This window comes from Gorilla gorilla, chromosome 17 (genome assembly GCF_029281585.2).
Source record: "Gorilla gorilla gorilla isolate KB3781 chromosome 17, NHGRI_mGorGor1-v2.1_pri, whole genome shotgun sequence".
Taxonomy (NCBI): domain Eukaryota; kingdom Metazoa; phylum Chordata; class Mammalia; order Primates; family Hominidae; genus Gorilla; species Gorilla gorilla.
Window position 1 is genome coordinate 39533201 of NC_073241.2, and position 20534 is coordinate 39553734.

The 20534-nt window shown below is 43.1% G+C and overlaps 1 protein-coding gene across 2 annotated transcripts in view; it reads left to right on the forward strand.

Moving 5' to 3' along the window:
* Nucleotides 1-20534, forward strand: part of PIEZO2 (piezo type mechanosensitive ion channel component 2) — a 479685-nt gene that overhangs the window by 438815 nt on the left and 20336 nt on the right. The window contains exons 39-47 of one of the 2 annotated variants that reach the window (XM_055368035.2): nucleotides 2702-2866; nucleotides 5398-5808; nucleotides 6500-6758; nucleotides 8970-9152; nucleotides 11963-12215; nucleotides 13225-13357; nucleotides 14565-14712; nucleotides 14816-15030; nucleotides 19736-19894. In XM_055368035.2, coding sequence (XP_055224010.1) covers nucleotides 2702-2866; nucleotides 5398-5808; nucleotides 6500-6758; nucleotides 8970-9152; nucleotides 11963-12215; nucleotides 13225-13357; nucleotides 14565-14712; nucleotides 14816-15030; nucleotides 19736-19894 — 1926 coding nt within the window. The remainder of the gene's footprint in view (nucleotides 1-2701; nucleotides 2867-5397; nucleotides 5809-6499; nucleotides 6759-8969; nucleotides 9153-11962; nucleotides 12216-13224; nucleotides 13358-14564; nucleotides 14713-14815; nucleotides 15031-19735; nucleotides 19895-20534) is intronic. The other variant, XM_031003780.3, reaches the window with a different exon arrangement.

Here is a 20534-nt window from a genome sequence, read left to right on the forward strand (position 1 = left end):
GGAAACCACACTCTTGACAAAAAATTGTGAGTTAAGAGATATTTAAATTCATTGATTGCTTTTTGACAAAGACTGTCAAAATATCCCCCCAGTTTTAAAATGGTCAGTGAGTAAATACAATAACTAGTAGGAAACCAGCACCTTTAGAATTAGGTCTTAATGTATTTTTATTTTGTTTTTCAACCTAAAGAAAGGGGAGACAGAATAGGGCCTATCTTGTTGCCAGTAAAGGAGTTACCTCACTTGCCCTTTTCTGCAGTGAGCTGTATTTCTAATTTCCAAATCATCATTTGTCTACACTGTAGTCTCCAGGGAGCCATGCTGATTGCTGGAAAGGTAGTAACCCTCCCTAGAAGAGGTTCTGCAGTGGAAGTCATTGGGAAGGGTCTGGTGGCCAGGAGGCTGCCACTCCCCAGTGAGGTCATGCTCACCCAGTGTGGCCAGTGCCCTTCATGGCCCCTGCTCCGAGGCCAGTGGCATGAATTTTACCTTTAAGCAGACAGTAGACAGAGTCTGGGTGGGATCCTAACAAGTGGATTTGTAGTCCCTTTGACTTACAAGAATAGTCACGGTTTCTTTCAAATCCAGATGTAAAATGGCAAACATTTTTTAATGGTTGCTTTATATAATCAGATAACACAGAAAACATTAATTAACATTCTGAGGGGCATTCCCAGGTAGGAGGTGGTTAATATTTTAAATATGTCCTCTGAGGGGTTGCTGTGTGTTCCTGTGGTGCTGGCAGTGGGGGGGCCCGTCAGGCAGGTGATGGCAGCCGTCCCCTTGGTCCTACTGTCGGGGCCTATTTTTATACATTTCCTCCCCTTCTTATTCACTTTTAAACTGTCCTGGATTGTGTGACGTATTAGTTGCCCTACCGGGAACCCAACTGTGTGGGATTATGTAGGTTCTGAGAACTCCATCCAAGAGTTAACAAGATAAACAGGGCTTTTGAATTAGAACCGTCAGTTCCCATGAAGAAAACCTGAGCAAAGCTGCAGGAGACTGCACAGGCTATGGGGTTGCATCTCTGCAAATATTAAATGAAATACAGAAATGCGAAGTCCCCTCATCTCAGAAACATAAAATTGGGGCCCCAGAAAGGGGCACTGATTCATCTAAAACCCAACAGCCAGTTAATGTCAGCATCCCAGTCCTCACTGTGTTTGTCCAGTGCTTTTCTAATTTATCTTGTCATTGTCTCCTCATTTTGTCCAGGACATGGTGACATTGTGACATCTAAAAGAGTTAGGGCAAAACAAAACAAAACAAAACAGCCTCAATGTCCTTATTAGAGAGTATTTTGGTTGCTCACAGGCTTATCGCCCTCACTGGCTGCCCCTGTCTTGTCCACATAGCTGTGACATGCACAGCAGCATGGCCGGCCCCACTGGAGCAGTTATGGCTTGTGCTCCAGCACATGGGACCTGAAAAACTCTTTTAACAGGTTCCATGAGTGAATAACTCAAATTCGCTCCTCCCAGGCTTGCAGTGGTCATTGCATCCTGAACGTCTTCCATCTCTGCCTCAGGATCCTTGGCCAACAGTGTATGGCTGTGCAGGCCAGGCACCTAGTACTCTCCTAGTGAGTTCACTGATGACAGAGTTCAGCCTACCACGTTCAGCCTGGAAATCAGGCAACCTATATCTCTAAAGGTCTGTTTCTGTTCCCTGGGTCAGCCAGCCCATGAGCACACAAGTTGGAAGATAAGTATTCCAGTTGCTTTCTGTAGAGGATCTTTGGGCTGTCTGTCCCTCTTTGGGGTTGAGCCATGTGTGGGAACTGAAACTATGCCTGTGTCACACCTCTGTGTGCTTCCTCTCATGAGCATCCTCACCCAGCAGCATCCTAGGCCTGGATCTGCCATCTTCCCTCGCCAGTCACTGCTCCTTCGGGTACCAGGAGATAAGGGTTTTAGGCAGTGGGTTCTCTCCATCATGGCATCCAACAAGCCCTAAAACATGATCCAGAAGAAAAATTAGGCAAAATGAAAAGTTAACAGACAAAATGACTCTGCCATTGCTCAAGTTCCTTTGTTCTTTCCTTTACAGCCTTTTATTTTATTTCTGATGTTGGTTTATATCCACTGCATATTAAACCAGCATCCCGACTACATGCAGAGCATCTCATTTGGCTTAACTGAATATCACTCCAAAAATGGGGTGCAAAATTCAGTTTGTTGTCATTCCTGAGTTTCCCCTCTCTAATTCTGAAGATCGTGTTAAAAAGAAAAAAAAGATTGAAATATTTTATGTAAATTCTACATGAGCAGTTATTTCTGTTCAAGCAAGTTGGTTAATAAATGCTCTTAACTCAGGACTGCAAGCTCCAAATAAAGCGTATTTTCTTTCATTTAAAAAAAAACCCTCTGTTACGAAGTTATAATTACATAAATTATACTTTGTGAGAAAAATATTGGGACTTGTCATTTTTCTGTTTCTTGGTCCCACCCAGAGAGTGCCATTTTGTAATGTGTCACTAGCCAATATGTTTTTTAAAATCCAGTACTCGTGTGTTTCAAGGTCCTGCACACAGGTCCTTCCCCATCCCTGAGCCCCGCTGCGGTGGCCTTCCTTGTCGGTGGTGTTGGTGTCACGTGTGGTTTGCTGCATGGCAGTGTGTTGGTCAGTTGATCCGTGTGTAACCTGTGTACAACTTGGTGTTTTAACACTGTGTTTCTGTAACTGTTTGCGCTGCTAGCTGCTACACTGAAGCAACCATGCTGTTCTCAAGGCAGTCCACCCTTGATGATTTAGATGGACAAGAAATTCCTAAAACAAGCGAGCGTGCTCGGCCTAGGCTCCGTAAAATGCTCAGCATGGATATGTCCTCCTCATCAGCTGACAGTGGCAGTTTAGCATCAAGGTGCTTAACTTGTGCATGCTTTGTTCTGTCATTTTAATCACCTCTTCCCCCTCTTTATGTCACTGCAAATATAAGTTCTTGTGATGTATGTTTTTATTTCATTTTTATTTTAAGAATCTGCATGACTAACCGAAGCATAATCACCACTGCCCTCTGTGAGATGTAATTGTTCTCAGGACAGCATTATATTAAACTAACCGCTCTTTAGTTTTTGTCTGTTAGGAGTTTCTTTAAAAATCCTTATCACAAACATTCTCCTCCATGTTTTCAGTATTTCAAACTTTCCATTTTCAGAGACATAAGCATGTTTCCTCCAAAATTTAGAGCTTCTGAGGGCACTACTCAAAGGGGGAACTCTGTTTGCAAAGGTAGAAAACTTCTTCTCTTGATGTAATCAAAAGATGCATGCAGTAGGAAAAAAATCTAAAAATCTGTCATAGGTAGTCATTTTTAGTGAATATTAAATAAGTCTGCATGTTATTTGCCTAATTGACATAAAAGTCAGAATATAGTTTACCATTGGTTTTTAAAAAGAATATTATGCAGCAGAATGCATCACCTTTGTAGCCTATAACTTTTATTTTGGGGAAAAAATACTGTGGCTTAAGTTCTCCCAAATCCTACCCTAAAACAGTATTCATTTAGAAATAAAATTATTTGCATACAACCCGAAAACTCTTTTTGAATTGCCTTAGGTTGGTGAGGGGGCACAGTGAAGTCAGCAGCTACACTGTGTTTCTCCTGACACGAACACGGCCTAATCGAAGACAAGTTTTGTTTTGACTGCTCATGGTGGCAAGTCAGAGGGCATCTTCTTTTCACTGGCAGCCGTGTATCTCGGTGCATCCTTGCAGTATGCTGACACCTGGCATTGATGGGAATGCCTTGGCCATTTGACAGAGTCCTCTGGCGGGCATGTGCCTGCCATGCCAGTCCATTTTCTTGACCTCTGAAGGTACCCTCCACCCCTTGGTGCCACAAGAGATCCAAACCAAAGGGAGCACGATTAGGACTGATGACAGTCTTACTGGCCATGAGACGTGGTGTGGGGTTGGCTCCAGTAGTCTGCAAGTTCCCTGGGCAATGGGTCAATGGCATGGCCCTCCTAGGAAGTATATCTAATTGAGGTAAGTCTTAGCAAAAATCTGTTTTGGGCTGGCATTTCACCAGCCTGTACATGATGTGCGCACTCAAGGACACAGCCCTGGGGATTCTGAACACCTGAGCGGACATCAAAAGCTCAGGCCAATCTGGTTCTTCAGTCATAGGATGCCGTGAGCCACTCTGCCAAGGTTCATTCATTCATTCATTCATTCATCCATATGTCTATACTGGTATCTGTGACAAGAAACATGGGTACAGTCTATGCATTTGAGAATCTCAGTGTTTATGGAACCCTGGTGGTCACATGTGCCATTCAGATCAGAGTACATATTTCAGAGTCTAACACGTCATCCTCCCACATCCAAGACAGATTCCCAATCTCCAGGTGTGTCTTGCCCCTCTCCCCTTCATGGCTGGATGTGTCTGAGGTAGAGCAAGCCATGAATGTCACTGGCTGCCCTCTTGTCATTGGCCAACCTTGTCTGCATGGACGTGACAGGGAAAGTTTAAAGGAACAAAAGAAGGAGACAAAGGATATGAGAGAAAAGAACAGAATGCCAAAGGCAGGGAGTGAGGATGAGAGTAGGGAAGCTTCTGGAAAAGGACTACTCAAAGAGGAACTGGTAGAAGAAAGTAAGTAAAGTTGTCGGTAGGAGAGAACAGAAGCGCACCCTGGGGTGGAGTGGGCAGCTGGAAGGGAGAAGGGCCAAGGAGAGCTTGCATGGGAAGAAAGTGGCTGGAGTCCCACAGGGAAGGGGAAGCCCTGGGCACAGTGCAAGGAGCTGGGACGAGGGCGGAGATTCCGCAGACGGGATGCACAGAAGTGCAAAAAAGGCAAAGGATGGAAAAACAGGGTGGAAGAATAAACATGAAAGAAGGGTGGCTTTTTTATCAAGCACACAGTTGTTCAGTATAGCCAATATTTAATCATTCCCATTCCCATTCCCCCCTTATGGTCTGGGTGGGTCTGTTGTGTAGGATGGAGGGTAGAATACCTATTTGCTAAGACTTAGCTCTTGGTCAAAACCTTCAGAGCTTCTGCCCTCCAGAGATGCCCCTCCTTGAAGCAGACAGAGCAGTGGGTAAGCTGTGCTGTGTTGATATGGCAACAGACTCTGGAACCCAAGGCTGTGAATCTAGATACTCCACACTTGTTGCGGGGGTGGGTTTTGCTCTTTGAGAGCCACGTGACTGGCTCTGGTTCTAAACTGTGTGTGTGCACTGTCAACATTTGCATTGGAGAGGCTGCTGTTTGCAGTGGCTGCAGAACAGGAGTGATTATCCTAAAAGAACAAAGCAGATGGAATGCAGGGGGGAAAATGGGGCATTTCCTTAGGAGTTCTGATGAGGTCTCTCAGGAATGGGAAAGAACCCCAGGAGTGTGGATGCTGAGACATGGGCTCTGCGCCCACCCTCTCTCCCAACAGCGAGCCCACGCAGTGTACCATGCTGTACTCACGCCAGGGGACCACTGAGACCATCGAGGAGGTGGAGGCTGAGCAGGAGGAGGAGGCAGGGAGCACGGCGCCTGAGCCCAGGGAGGCCAAGGAGTACGAGGCCACTGGGTACGATGTGGGAGCCATGGGTGCCGAGGAGGCCAGCCTCACCCCAGAGGAAGAGCTGACACAGTTCTCCACCTTGGACGGGGACTTGGAGGCCCCACCCTCCTACAGCAAGGCTGTGAGCTTCGAGCATCTGTCCTTCGGCTCGCAGGACGACTCTGCAGGCAAGAACCACATGGCAGTCAGCCCGGACGACAGCCGCACCGACAAGCTGGGGTCCAGCATCTTACCTCCCCTGACCCATGAGCTGACGGCCAGCGAGCTGCTGCTGAAAAAGTAAGGGTCCAGTGAGCAGATCAGACACATATCCCCAAATCACCACTTAAACATAATGCCCTAATTCTGTATACAGAAAAATTCACATATAGGAAAAAGTTCATCTAGACACTTAGAGCAAACAGACAATTCCAAGACTTCTTGCACTGCAAGTACAAAGCAAACTTCACTCCTACCATGACTGGTTCTAGAACCAGCAAAACCCAGAGCTTTGTGTTGACATTTCTTTCTATAATAAGGTCTGATATTAGGTTGTCTCTGAAGGAAAAACAGGGACATAGGAAGCCGGGAACACAGCAGGAAGGATGGTGCTAAATGAAAATCAGTAATTTGGAGAAATTAAAGAAAGGCATGGCCGGGCGCAGTGGCTCATGCCTATAATCCCAGCACTTTGGGAGGCTGAGGCGGGTGGATCACCTGAGGTTAGGAGTTCAAGATCAGCCTGACCAGCATGGCGAAACTGCCGCTCTACTAAAAATACACACAAAAAAATTAGCTGGGCGTGGGGGCAGGCACCTGTAATCCCAGGTACTGAGGAGGCTGAAGCAGGAGAATGGCTTGAGTTCGGGAGGCGGAGGTTGCAGTGAGCCAAGATCACGCCATTGCACTCCAGCCTGGGCAACAAGAGCAAAACTCCATCTCAAAAAGAAGAAAGAAAATAGACATATTATCATGTGGTTTGCTCTAACAGGATGTTTCACGACGATGAGCTTGAAGAGTCAGAGAAATTCTACGTGGGGCAGCCCCGATTTCTGCTGCTCTTCTATGCCATGTACAATACCCTGGTGGCCCGCTCGGAGATGGTGTGCTACTTCGTGATCATCCTCAACCACATGGTCTCTGCCTCCATGATCACGCTCCTGCTTCCCATCCTCATCTTCCTCTGGGCCATGTTGTCCGTCCCCAGGCCCAGCCGCCGGTTCTGGATGATGGCCATCGTCTATACTGAGGTAGGCCTGGACGCAGACCCCTGTGGATGGCTTCAGGCGGCTATGCAAGGGGAAGCATACCTTGTGTCCCTGTGCCCTCTCTTGAGACGGGCCTGCCCTGATCCCAGACAGTTTCACATGGAACATGCAGTTCCACAGACATTCTTAGATACACAAATCGTCAGCAGCAACAGTAACCTAGCACTCGCAATTCTAAAAATCTTTTCACACTGCACACCTCACGCACGGTGGGTACTGGCATCATTCCCATTTAACAGATAAGGACACAGCATCAATGAGATTAAATAAATGGCCAAAGTTGCCCAACTGGTGAGGGGTGGGTATACGTTTGAAGCCTGGTTGCCTAACCTACGATATTAATCACTGAGACGATAACAGGCTTCTGCGGAGTCGAGCACAATGCCTGGCGCCACCGGGGGTTCAGTGAATGGACGCTGTGTTAAATCATACAGTCCGGCACTTTGGACATAGTTTGAATACATCATACATACTTTTCATTTTTAAACGTAAAAGTAAATTTCCATACGTCGCAACACAAAATTGTACAAGCACCCACTTAGCATCTGAAGGGTGGATGTCAGCCCATTTTCATCCCGTGCGGGGTATGAGGAGCCTTCTGCTCGCTCTTATGTTCCTGCTTTTCTGTCCTGACCTATTCGACATAGACAGGATCACGAATGCCCTTGAAAACCATAAAGGGACTTTAAAAAAAAAGCTCGACATTCTTGGTGCCTGGACGACCATGGTGCTTTGTGCTCTCAGGTTTGTGAAGAGACTGATTTTCTTCCCTGACTTGTAAGGAAAAGTTTTCACTTTCAACAGTGCTGTCATTACTTCTTAAATGACAGTGCTCATGCTAGATGCACACCCAAAGCCTAGAAGTTTTGTAGGTTATAAGTAATTCAGTAGCAAAATTAAAACAAAGCTATACAGTAAAGCATCTCAAAAGTATTTGGTTTAAAGTATTGATAGCATGCATCTTATTTCCATAAGGAAAATAAAGGGTGTGAAGTCAAATATATATCTATTACTTGGATTGGCCAATCCAAGTTAATCATTCCTAAACTTTACTTTCATTACATCACTTCAAGATGTAAATGACTGCCTGTTTAGGGAATGGGTGCCAGTCTATAACAATGTGAGTACATTTATCAAATTCCCTTTCTTACCTAGGGCTGAAGTAAGAGGAAGTACCAAGAATGTGGAAAAGGGAACAAGAGCTTCTTGTGTACCTTTCACCTTAAAAATAAAATATTTCTGGCTATAGTCCCAGCACTTCAAGAGGCCAAGGCAGGAGGATCACTTGAGGTCAGGAGTTCAAGACAAGCCTGGGCAACATAGCGCGACCCCATTAATAAGCAACATTAGCCAGGCATGGTGGCTTACACCTGTAGTCCAAGCTACTTGGGAGGCAGAGGTGGGAGGATTGCACCCAGGAGTTTGAGGTTGCAGTGAGCTGTGATTGTGCCACTGCACTCCACCGTGAGCAAGAGGTTGAGACCTCATCTCTAAAAAAATAAATAAAATATTTCTATATAAGTTAAGTTGAGGATTTCCCTTTTCTTGTCACATTGCACTGAGGACTGAAGTAAGTGGGAAATTCTTGATGTTGATTTACTCTATAATACAAACCCCGTGTCAGAAACCAAGAACCCTGCTACGCACCAGAATACAAAGATGAATAGAAAGCAAATATTCATTTCTGTTTTTTAGTGGCTCCCAAACTAATGTGGCACACAGATATGATGGAGGAAAGTGAAAACTGCATACATCATAACCGTGTGATATGCTCCTATAGATTGCGAATTAAAGAAATACAGAAACTAGAAAGATACGAGTATGTTCTGTTCATGTTTCCCTAAATAATATATTTAATAGCTGCGTAATTATATCAATATCTAATTAAATAAGTATAATGCCAACACCTCAAAAAAGAGGAAATGACTAATCAAAGCGGTGCCCTGAGGAGTCTGACTGGCCTTGCTGGATCTACAGTGAAAGACACTGTGACAGTTAGACGCTGCTTCTGTTATGAAGTCAATAGTCTGCGAGAATGATAATGTTACTATTCCACATAATTATGTGCCTGCCTACCATCAAAACTGTGAAATGCAGGTCTCTTTCTTAATTGTTATATTGCTCTTTCCCATATACAGGTATATCTATTCCTAAAAGGAGTAATGTTTTAAAATTTCTGTCGTCTGTGCGTAGGTGGCAATTGTAGTCAAGTATTTCTTCCAATTTGGGTTCTTTCCCTGGAATAAGAATGTGGAGGTGAACAAAGATAAACCGTACCACCCCCCAAACATCATAGGAGTGGAAAAGAAGGAAGGTTATGTTCTCTATGACCTCATCCAGCTCCTGGCTCTGTTCTTTCATCGATCAATTTTGAAGGTACTGCATGTTAACAATTAATCAGTTCAAGTTGGTCATCTTCCTAGATAACCTGGACCGTAATCTTCCTAGATAACCTGGACATCAGGATTGGTGGTGGGGCTGAGGGGCCAGTGAGTGGTATCTACTCATATGTTTTTTAAAAAAAAAAGAGAGAGAGAGAAAAGAAAAAGGTTACGTTCATTTAGCGGACATTTTTTCCAACACTTGTGGTGCTAAATAATGGAACTTACAATAAATCTGGGAGAATATTTCCCCATGTTTCCAACCTAGGTTAAATGTGTAATCATGAATCCACTTTTGTGGAACGTTGCTTGAATGATGTGCAATATTCTAAGGCCAGATACACTAAATTCTGCTTCTGGTTTAAGCCAGAGCATCAGACAGTCACAATGTGCGTGGATCATATTGTCTCATCTCCATCCCAGCTTCTGCCTCCCTTCTTCTTGTAGTACTGCTTTCACTGGGTAGCTTCTTGTCATGAAACCATCAGCTGTTGGTGAGAGACCACTTATTTTTTAAAGTTGCCCAGTAAAACCCACAGCTGTGCTTTCTCCTGCTTATTGTGGAGGAGGCCACTCATGATCCTGCTGGAGGAAGGCCTCCATACAGCATGGCCCTGCCTCAGCCTCAGGGACTCCTGTCCTTCTGAGCAACTTCATGGGTTTTTCCTTCTCACATGCTGTGAATTATAAACTAAACTTGTAAATACGCCATTTAATTCTAATAAATAGAAATGACTGCATAGCATAGATTTTATGTATGAATATACCTCTTGTTACAACCTTACTTTCTTTCCCTCGTCTTAACCTTGTCTTCTTATCTAAAATATTTTAAATTCCTTTTATCCAGGAGTATCTTTCTTAGTCCCTAGAATCCTTTTTAGAACCAGGCTTGGCATAAGTTAATACATACACGTACATATACATACATGCACACATAGATATGTAACAGTGTGTTTAACTTCTTCTGCCCTAGCTCAGTGAGCTATTTCAAACTTGGTTTCATCTGACTGCACTCTGGTCAGCCTCCTCACTCTAGCTTCCATCACTCTGCAAAGTACCCAAGCCGTCCATTTGGAGGGAGCCTTAGCTGGGTCATTGGGTTGTGGCAGGTTTTTGAAAGCTATGTATCTAAGGAAATCATTTAGCAAAAATTGAATTTGCCTAAATCTTACAGTTCTTCTGTTGGATATGTTAATTACTTGAATTTATTTAGTATACTGATTTTTGTTATGAACATATTAATAAATGTATTAACCTTGTTTTTTAGTCTTAGAAATTCACTTTTTAAATTTCAGTATTTAATACTCGATGGTATAATTTTGATCACTTCAGAATTCTCTTGTAACCTTTGCATTCTTTTGTATCATTTAAAATTATTATAACTCTTTAGGCACTTTTACTATCTTTTCATCAATGTTCAAATGGCTTGACTGCTGCAATTTTATATTTAAAACATAATAAAATCTTGGTGTTTCATATTGATCTTCTTATTCTTTTTTTGAAAATTTCAAATATATGAATGTATATGAGATTTGAGGTAATGGCATTATGTTAAAATTTTAATTAAATATATAAAAATAGTTTTTAGAATGATAAGTCTTTTCTTAAGAAGACAAGCTACCCCATAGCTTTTGAAAAAATAAATCTTTCATATAATGTTGCCATGAAAACCAAACAATTAAAACTGCAGAAATTTCAAAAGTGCTTGAAACCATCCTATTTCATACAAATTGCTGTATATTTGATAAATAATTAGAAGAATTGGCAAACAAGTAAATATACTACTGAGAAAGTTGTGAAATAATCTAAATATATGAATGTTGGCCAAAGAGGAAACAACTCTTAAAATAATAGGAAAGAAATCCATATAAACTGAAAAATCCCATTATGAAAAGCTAAAATGTTTGTTATGTTTATAAGAATGCATTCATTGAATATGTTTAAGAATAACACATTTACAAATAAACATTTAAGAGTCATCTGTCAAATGAGTGACTGGTGGATTGATCATTCTCGGAGTTGGTTTTGACCAACTGATTTCTGACAAATTGGCCTGGAGCTCTTGTCCTCCACGTACGAGTCAGAGAGAAGACCAGGCAATGTCTTAGGGAGTAAATGCATGGCCAAAGAGCTCAGGGGAGAGCTCCGTCCAACAGCAGCAAGGTCATCAGGGTGACTTTCCATCCAATAAGTCAAGTCACTGTAATTTCTTCCTTAGTCCATCTGCCAAAAGCTATCTGTCTCCATCTTAATTATCAGCTAAAATCTTGTTGTCTATACCCACCCATCTCTTCCCTACTGGGACCCTCATAAAGCTTTAGACAAGCTTTCTTTTCTTGTGTATTAGTCCATTTTCATGCTGCTGATAAAGACATACCTGAGACTGGGAAATTTACAAAAGAAAGAGGTTTAATGGACTTACAGTTCCACACGGCTGGGGAGGCCTCACAATCATGGCAGAAGGGGAGGAGGAGCAAGTCACATCTTACTTGGATGGTGGCAGGCCAAGAGAGGAGTGCTTGTTTAGGGAAACTCCCCTTTTTATAACCATCGGATCTCATGAGACTTGTTCACTACCACGAGAACAGCATGGGAAAGACCTGCCCCCATGACTCAATTACATCCCACCGGGTCTCTCTCAGAACATGTGGGAATTCAAGATGAGATATGGGGACACAGCCAAACCATATCATCTTGTTTTTCTAATCTTGAAGGACAGTTTGTTGGATAAGATTTTGTAAGACAGAATACCAAGGGTTCCACCTGAAATAGTAGCCTCATTTGTCCCTATCCCTGCTTTCTCAGTGCCATGGCTTATGGGATGAAGATGACATGACTGAAAGTGGCATGGATAAGGAGGAATCAGATGATGAGCTCTCCCTCGGTCATGGCAGGAGGGACTCCTCCGATTCTCTCAAGTCCATCAACCTGGCCGCGTCTGTGGAGTCAGTGCATGTGACCTTCCCGGAGCAGCAGACAGCTGTCCGGAGGAAGCGCTCCGGCAGCAGCTCCGAGCCATCCCAGAGATCCAGCTTTTCTTCAAACAGATCCCAAAGAGGTATCTGTCAACACAATATATCTAGGCTGTAGTTAGCTCCCAGGTGGCCTTGTTTTTCTGGTGCCTGTGGGTCTGGGGCAAGGGAGTGTATTGGGTGCTATCAAGAGACAGACATTGTTATGTGAAAAGAAAGGGCTTTGAAATCAGAGAAACCCGAGTTCAAATCCTGCCTCAGCTGTGTGACCCCATTCCCCAAAACACCTTATTGTATATCAGGACAAGGGTTTCAGATAATTGTGAAAAATGGCCGGCACACTGCCTTGTACCTAATAAACGCCAGGCTCATGATAATTTATTTTTGTTACATGCGAAAAATCTGCAGGGCGTGTCCAGAGTGCTATCAATCACAATATATTTTTTAAACATATGTAGATGTAATTGATGAGAACTTTTAGCCAAACTATGGTTATTTCCTAGTCTAGTAATTAATTTTTTCCTAAACAACGAGTACAATCAGAAAGTAGATATGCCTCACAGCTGCCCCTCTTGGAATCACTAGGCTTTTGTATCTATGGGGCTCCTGTCTGAAGCTTTTGTACTTACGGGGCTCCTGTCTGAAGCTTTCCATGCAGTGGTGTATAGTCATCTTCAGAACCTGCTTTTGAGGCAGATACTGGCAGATTATGTCATATTCATTTTACAATTAGAGAAACTAGAATAGGAAAACAGACATGGGGCATCCTATCTGGAACACCTGCATCCTAGTACCCTAGTTAGCACAATAAAAGCTATCCTTCCAGTTTATTTACTTCTGAAACAAAGATTGCATAACAATCCAGGAAAGAGCCACCATGGGGTGTTAAACCCCACATGCCTGTGATGGGAGCAGAGTTGAGGACAAATCCCAAGGCCTCAGTAATTGTTCATAAATGCATCCGTGCATACTCATCCTCCCAAAAAGTCCCGAGCTATCCCTCCACCATGTGGGCTCTGGGTTCTGCTTCTTGGATATTTAGTTGAACAAACCCCAGGCTTCACCACCCATCTTATGATCTCTTTTTATTTCTAGGCAGCACAAGCACCCGAAACAGCAGTCAAAAAGGAAGCAGTGTTTTGAGTATTAAGCAAAAAAGCAAAAGGGAACTTTATATGGAAAAGCTTCAAGAACATTTAATCAAAGCAAAAGCCTTTACCATAAAGAAGTGAGTCCATGAGAACATATGGCATGTGTGCTTTATTTTAGGGTTTTGGGCTTTATTATTTCCTATAAACCAGGAGCAGAGCAGAGAAGTAACTTCTCGTGTCACAAATGTTATCTGTGTAAGGCAGAATGAAATTACCCCTTTTTGTCTTGTTTTTAAAAATCATTTTTCTGTAAGTGTGATTCATTTTATATCCTTGCATTTATGCACATGCTTTTTCTATTTGAACAGAGTAAATGGGTCATTTCAAGGGCTCATGGATTGTATTCTTAGGCGTTATCATGGTGAAGTCCAGCCAGACTGAGAGGAATACAGTGTCAATGCTGGAAGGGCCTTAGACCTGCACTCTTATCCTGAGAAGGGGATGGAAGTGCATGGTGGGGAAATGCTTTGTCCATGGTCATACACCTGTTACCCAGCAAACTACACAGGTCCCTCCACCTGCTGGGGATGGAAGTGGTGCATGGGACTGGGACTGCCAGCTGGGAGTGGAGCCCTGGACAGAGGCTCTGAGAGCAGGAGAGCCAGTGGCACCTGAACGTGGCGTTGAACTGAAGGCAGGTCCCAGAGCAAAGACAGGGCAAAGTTTAGACAGACAAGCAAGAGCCAGCAGGACACCACACTAAGGCACAGAGCAAAGCATAGATAAAAGGCCAGGGCAGTATGTGGGAGCCAGGATGGACACAGGCCCTAAAACAGGAGGAGCAGGGGCGTTGCACATTCAAACACGCATGGACCAAGCACTCCAAGTCTGAGCACCCTCATGCATTCCCTCATTTACTTCCCACCTTGGCCCTAGGCATCAGGTCTTCTCATCACTCCAGTTTTACAGATGAGAAAACTAAACACAGAGGTTACATAGCATGCTCATGGTTCTCGCCTGTGGTGAGCAATTGAATCAGGCTACAAACCCAACACCTCCTTCCCAGGGCATCATACCATTCTATTATGCTTCAAGCAAGAGGAGAGAGCTGTGGTGCCATCAGCAGAGTGGACTGCAGTACCTATCTTGGCAGTAAATGTGTATACGCTCTCCGTTAGAACAGGAGCCGTCCACAGCGGGACTATCCTGAGGCAGAGAGAGGAGGGTGGGACCTGACTGGAAAGGGGAATGCGGAGGAGTGGCATGATGGCAGTGTCTGGTCAGTTCTGCCATCCTGCCCTTCCTGAAACAAGTGGGTTGGGGGTGGGGGTCTCCATTTTGCAGGACGCTGGAGATCTACGTGCCCATCAAACAGTTCTTTTACAACCTCATCCACCCGGAGTATAGCGCCGTGACTGACGTGTATGTGCTCATGTTCCTGGCTGACACTGTGGACTTCATCATCATTGTCTTCGGCTTTTGGGCCTTTGGGGTAGGTTGGGGCAAAGGCCACAGCACCCGCCCTGACCCATGGCGATGGCGCTCCCTCCTGTGAATTGCCTCTCTTGGGCATGAATTTGTTGTCTCTTCCCCAGAAACACTCAGCAGCTGCAGACATCACCTCTTCACTGTCAGAGGACCAGGTCCCGGGGCCGTTTTTGGTGATGGTCCTCATTCAGTTTGGAACCATGGTGGTGGACCGAGCCCTCTACCTCAGGAAGACTGTACTGGGAAAGGTCATCTTCCAGGTCATTCTTGTGTTCGGAATTCACTTCTGGATGTTCTTCATCTTACCTGGTGTGACTGAGAGGTAAGCTCTTCAGAAGCCAGAGGCACCAGCCTGCCTCCATGCAACTGTGTTTCCTGAGGTGATACTCGCATGCATTGCACAGCAGAACTGCTGGCCACAGGCAGAGCCTTGGCACAGCAGCACCACGGGTAGGAAGAGCTAAAGGTTTGGGTCAATAGTCAACGCAAATCCAAAGTGCGAACTGATTCCTCAAAAATATTTTGATTACACATTATCTACATTTGTAGAAATAAGGTTTCTATAAATAACAATGGTGACAGCCTTAATAACCTGAGCAAACCTAGGGTATTTGTGCTGTGTTTCTCTCTACACCTTAGCAGAGGTGGAGGTAAAGTGGAATATGGTCTTGGGGGCATTTCTGAGAGGGAGAGAAGGCACAGACTAAGTCATGAGAGAAATAGATGAACAAATGGAGGCTGCTTAATGGATAGAAGAAGAGATAGAGGGAGAGGGATGGGGAGCAGATGATAGAGTCTCCACATAGGAGACTGGTGGGGGTTAACTGCAGCGGGGTTTGAGAGCACCTAGCAATGTCTCAGCTTGTGGTAAGAGAAGCACGCAGACCCATCCTGCTGGACTCTGCTGCTGTTAATACAACTAGTGCTGCTGGTCAGGGTGGCCAGAAGCTGTCGGGAAAGGGCTGGTAAGATCCTTCAAAGTGGCTGCTGTGCTTCCCTCTGTCACCTAGAACCCTAAGGAAAGGGTGTTGACCTTCAGTTCCCCAGTGTGCCTGGCATCTCCAAGCTCTGCTCCCTCCCAGCCTTCTTCTCCCCAGCCTCCAACCCAAAGTCTACTTCCTCCTTACTCTCGAGATCTCTGTTCAGATGACACTTCTCTATAGACTGTCTCCCACCTCACGCCTCCAGGCAAAACAGTGTTTATGACAGTTGGTGCTCATGGATGAACAAATGATCCGGTCATTTCGGCAAAGAAAAACAAAGTGGAGTTTTATAAATGGGAAATATCTGCTTTGTCAGGTTATGAAAGAAAAGGCTCTGCAGAAGGTGAATGTGGCCTTGTCCATATGATGTAGTAGGAATAGGAATTTTTAATAAGCATATCTGATTTTATGTACACAAGCAAACTATAACTCTTCGTCACTGGCCTGGGGAGCCACATACCTAATCCAGTGAAGCTGCCATCATCTGCTGTGGCTCTGAAAGCCTCCTCTGGAACTGCACTCCCAGACTGTGACATGCCAGCTTTTTAAAAAATTTATTTATTTATTGTTTTTAGGGACAAAATCTCACTTCATCACCCAGGCTAGAGTGCAGTGGCATGATCATAGCTCACTGCAACCTTGAACTCCTGGGCTCAAACAATCCTCCCGCCTCAGCCTCCAGAGCAGCTGGGGATACAGGTGCACATCACCGCTCCTGACTATTTTTTATTTTTATTTTTTGTAGAGATGAGGTCTCATTATGTTACCCAGGCTGGTCTCAGAGGCCTGGACTCAAGCAGTCCTCCTGCCTGGGCCTCCCAAAGTGCTAGGATTGCAGGCATGAGCCACTGTGCCCGGTCAATGATGTACTATTTTAAACATCCTCAGGTATCTCTGAAAATCTAGAAAATTTGATCTTTTGATCACACCTCCGAGTCATTTGTAGCCAAGTCTTATGAATAACATATCAAACAGGCAGGCTAATATCATTTGGGAAGAATGAATAGAAAGTAATGAAAAAAATGGATTTTACGTATGTGGCTCATAAGTAAACCAGTTCAAGTGTAATTCCTATTGAGAAAATCCAAATTGCTTATAACAGTAGCCAGAGCCTAATGGCTGCTTTTGTTTGAGTGTTTAGGTTCTGACCATTCAATTTCAGTATAGGAATTATTGCTTTATAATAATTATAAAAATTATTATTAAAAATAAAAAATTCTAATTATAAAATTATTGCTTTATAATAATAAATGGTGACAATGCAGATATTTTTAAAGGAAAGTAGAATTGGGATACTTCTTCCTGAGTCTACAGTAGAACTAAATAAAGGATTGTTACCCAGAAGAGACACAATAACCCAGTTCTCCATTCCACACCATATATTGGGAGATTAAATATAGCCCAGGCTATAATAATAATTCAGATGAAGGCCACTGCTTGTACAAATATTATAATTTTTTCATGAGAGTGTTGCGAATATTGTTCGTTGGTATTTAAAATGGAATACATAAAATACATTTTTCAGTACAAAACCAACCTTCACAGAAACTCTTAATTTCAGAGAAGAAAGACACCTTAAAACGCTTTCCAAGCCCATTACCTAATTTTGCAGATTAAGATAGATACAACCCAGAAAGAAAAGTGATCTCCCCAAAGTCATTCAGCCAGTGAATGGTGATACTAGATCCTAATCCCAGGCCAGCAAAATAAGTAAAAATAAAAGACATCCGGATTGGGTTGGGCACGGTGGCTCACGCCTGTAATCCCAGCACTATGGGAGGCTGGGCCAGGTGGATCACAAGGTCAGGAGTTAGAGACCAGACCAGCCTGGCCAATATGGTGAAACCCCGTCTTAAAAAAAAAAAAATGCTGTATGTGGTGTCGCGTGCCTATAGTCCCAACTACTCAGGAGGCTGAGGCAGGAGAATCGCTTGAACCCTGGAGGCAGAAGTTGCAGTGAGCTGAGATTGCGCTGCTGCACTCCAGCCTGGGTGACAAAGAGTGAGACTCCATCACACACACACACACACACACACACACACACACACACACACACACACACACAATCCAGATTGGAAAGCAAGAAGCAAAACCATGCGGCAGATATGACAGCCTATATAGAAAATCCGGTGGAATCTACAATAAGGTTGTCAGAAGTTATAAATGAACTTTGGAAGCTTGCAGATACAAAACCAGCATACAAAACTCAATTGTATTTTTATATGCAAGCAATAAATGCTCAATAATTTGAATTTTTAAGAATATCATTTACAATGCCATTAAAAATATGAAAAACTATCATATTTAGGGATAAATATGATAAAACATGTACAAGATTTGTACAATGAAAATATAAAAGGCATGGCTGAGAGAAATTAAAGAAGGCCTAAATAAATCAAGAAGACTTAAATTCATGCATCAAAATACTTGTGAATTTCTCATGAATTTGGGGGAGATGCAGTTTCTCCCCAAATTGATCTATAGATTGACCACAGTGCACATCAAAATTCCCAGCAAGATTTTTTGGTAGAATTTGGTAAGCTGACAAAAATTCGTATGGAATTGCAAAAGATCTAGAAGAACTAAAACAACTTTGAAAAAGAACAGTATTGGAGCACTTATTCTTCCTGACCTCAAGCATTATTATAAAGCTGTGATGATCAAGCAGTGAGGTGTAGCCTCAAGATTCAGACGAACAGAACAACGGACCAGAACAGAGAGTCCAGAAATAGAAGACCCACAGTCCCAATTCAGCTGATGTAGGGAAGGTGCAAAGGCCATCCAGTGAAGACAGAACAGTCTTTTCAACAAATGCACATGGTGCTGGAACCATTAGATATCTCCACGGGGGTGTGGGCAAGAGAGAGACAGAAAGAGAAGGAAGGAAAGAAGGAGGCAAGAAGGAAGGAAGGGGTGAGAGAGAGAGAAAGAAAGAAAGGAGGGAGGGAGGGAAGGAAGAAAGGGAGGGAGGGAGGCAGGGGACAAATCCAAAATATGGCACAAAGAGAAATATGGTGCTTGTATCAAAACATTCAAGTATGGATCTTAATTTTAAGGACAGAGAAGATTATACCAAACTCTCACCAAGTCAAAAGTTTTCTTTTTATTTCCTTTTTAAAATCTGTACTGACCATGTTTAAGACATTTGGAGAATGCTGCATTTATCCAAAGTTTAAAGTGGTCTTATAGCTCATCATTCTTTGAAATTATATTCTAAAATGTTTTTCTAGTGTGAAATTTAATTCTACTATTTTTTTTCAAACTTGTGCTAGCAGTCCTGAACTGTACAATACTATGTCTCTTCACTATTCACCTGGAGAAAAGACTACCATCTGTATTGTTGAGGAAATCATTAAAAATAAATAAACGTTAGGTCATGGAGTTATAGATTTGCAGAACTAGGAAGAATTGTCAAATAAAGACACTGATGTCTTGAGAAATGATGGCTTGGGAAACAAACCCCATAACATATAGACAGAACTGGAACCAAATCCAGGTGTTTCCAGAGTTTGTTAATCCATTACTTATTTTTATAATGAATAGTAAAAAGAAATTGAGAGTCCACCTATCAGAATTCTTTCTCCTACATATTCCAAATGGATCCTCTCTCTCTCTCTCTATATATATATATATATATGTGTGTGTGTGTGTGTGTGTGTTTATATATATTTTTAACATATCATATATATAATGTATATAGGCTCTTTCTTTCAGGAGTCTAATTTGGACTATGGTAGCTGCATCATCTACATAGTGAGAAAATATTTATCAGTAAATTCACTTAATAATTTATTTTAATTATGGCCTAAACAACGGTATAAGACAGATTGGAGGCACCATTCACAGGAAATCATTTTAATTATTGAATTTTTTTATCCCACCTTTTGCCTTTGAAGTGATCCACTATGTGTAGACAGTTCATTAGAATTGAATTGGAATGATGAAGGGGAAATTCTGTTGGCCTGTTGTTTTAATTCGACACTGCCATCCTTTTGTTTCCGAGGAGTATTTCATTGCTTCACTTTCTGTACTTTTACATTTTAGGAAATTCAGCCAGAACCTGGTTGCCCAGCTTTGGTACTTCGTGAAATGTGTTTACTTCGGGTTGTCTGCTTACCAGATCCGTTGCGGCTACCCAACGCGAGTCCTGGGGAACTTCCTCACCAAGAGCTACAATTACGTCAACCTCTTCTTATTCCAAGGGTAGGACGCTCTGCATTGTCACAGTCACTTATGGGGGAAGAATAGCCGTGGAAAGGCATTTTGTTTCCCAACTGGGAAGTAAGGGGGAGAGGATGAATTCAGCAGTGGGAATCATTGTGGAACTCTTACGATGTTGGCAAAGGAATAAATATGTCTCTTTAAACACCTTTCTATGTTTAATTGCCACAAGCCTGTCCGGGTGCTGTTCTACATTCATCCACATGGGTTAGTATCCTGCATAATTACTGTGATAATATTTGAGAATGAAAAATAGGGGTACATGATCTGTAAGTATTTATATACTTCTGGGCACAAAAGAACACAGTATGTGGAGCCTGGACTATTCCAAATACCTTGGGAATTCCAAATTATCCTTAGAATTTTTTGTATACAGTAAGTTCCTCCATTGAAGAGGAGCATTCTTTCTGCCTAACACCAACCTGAATGCCATCACCTGTGTGCCCACGTAGCAAGTTAACTACTCAAAGCACATGTGCTCTTCTATGTGACAAGTTCAGCAGTAGCATCTCCTCTCTGTTCTCTCGCAAATTAAACCACGGCATAAAAAGTGAGACAGTCCGTGGCACTGCTGGCTCCTCCTCAGCACCAGACAGAAGAGGTGTCGAGTGCCTTCAGATGC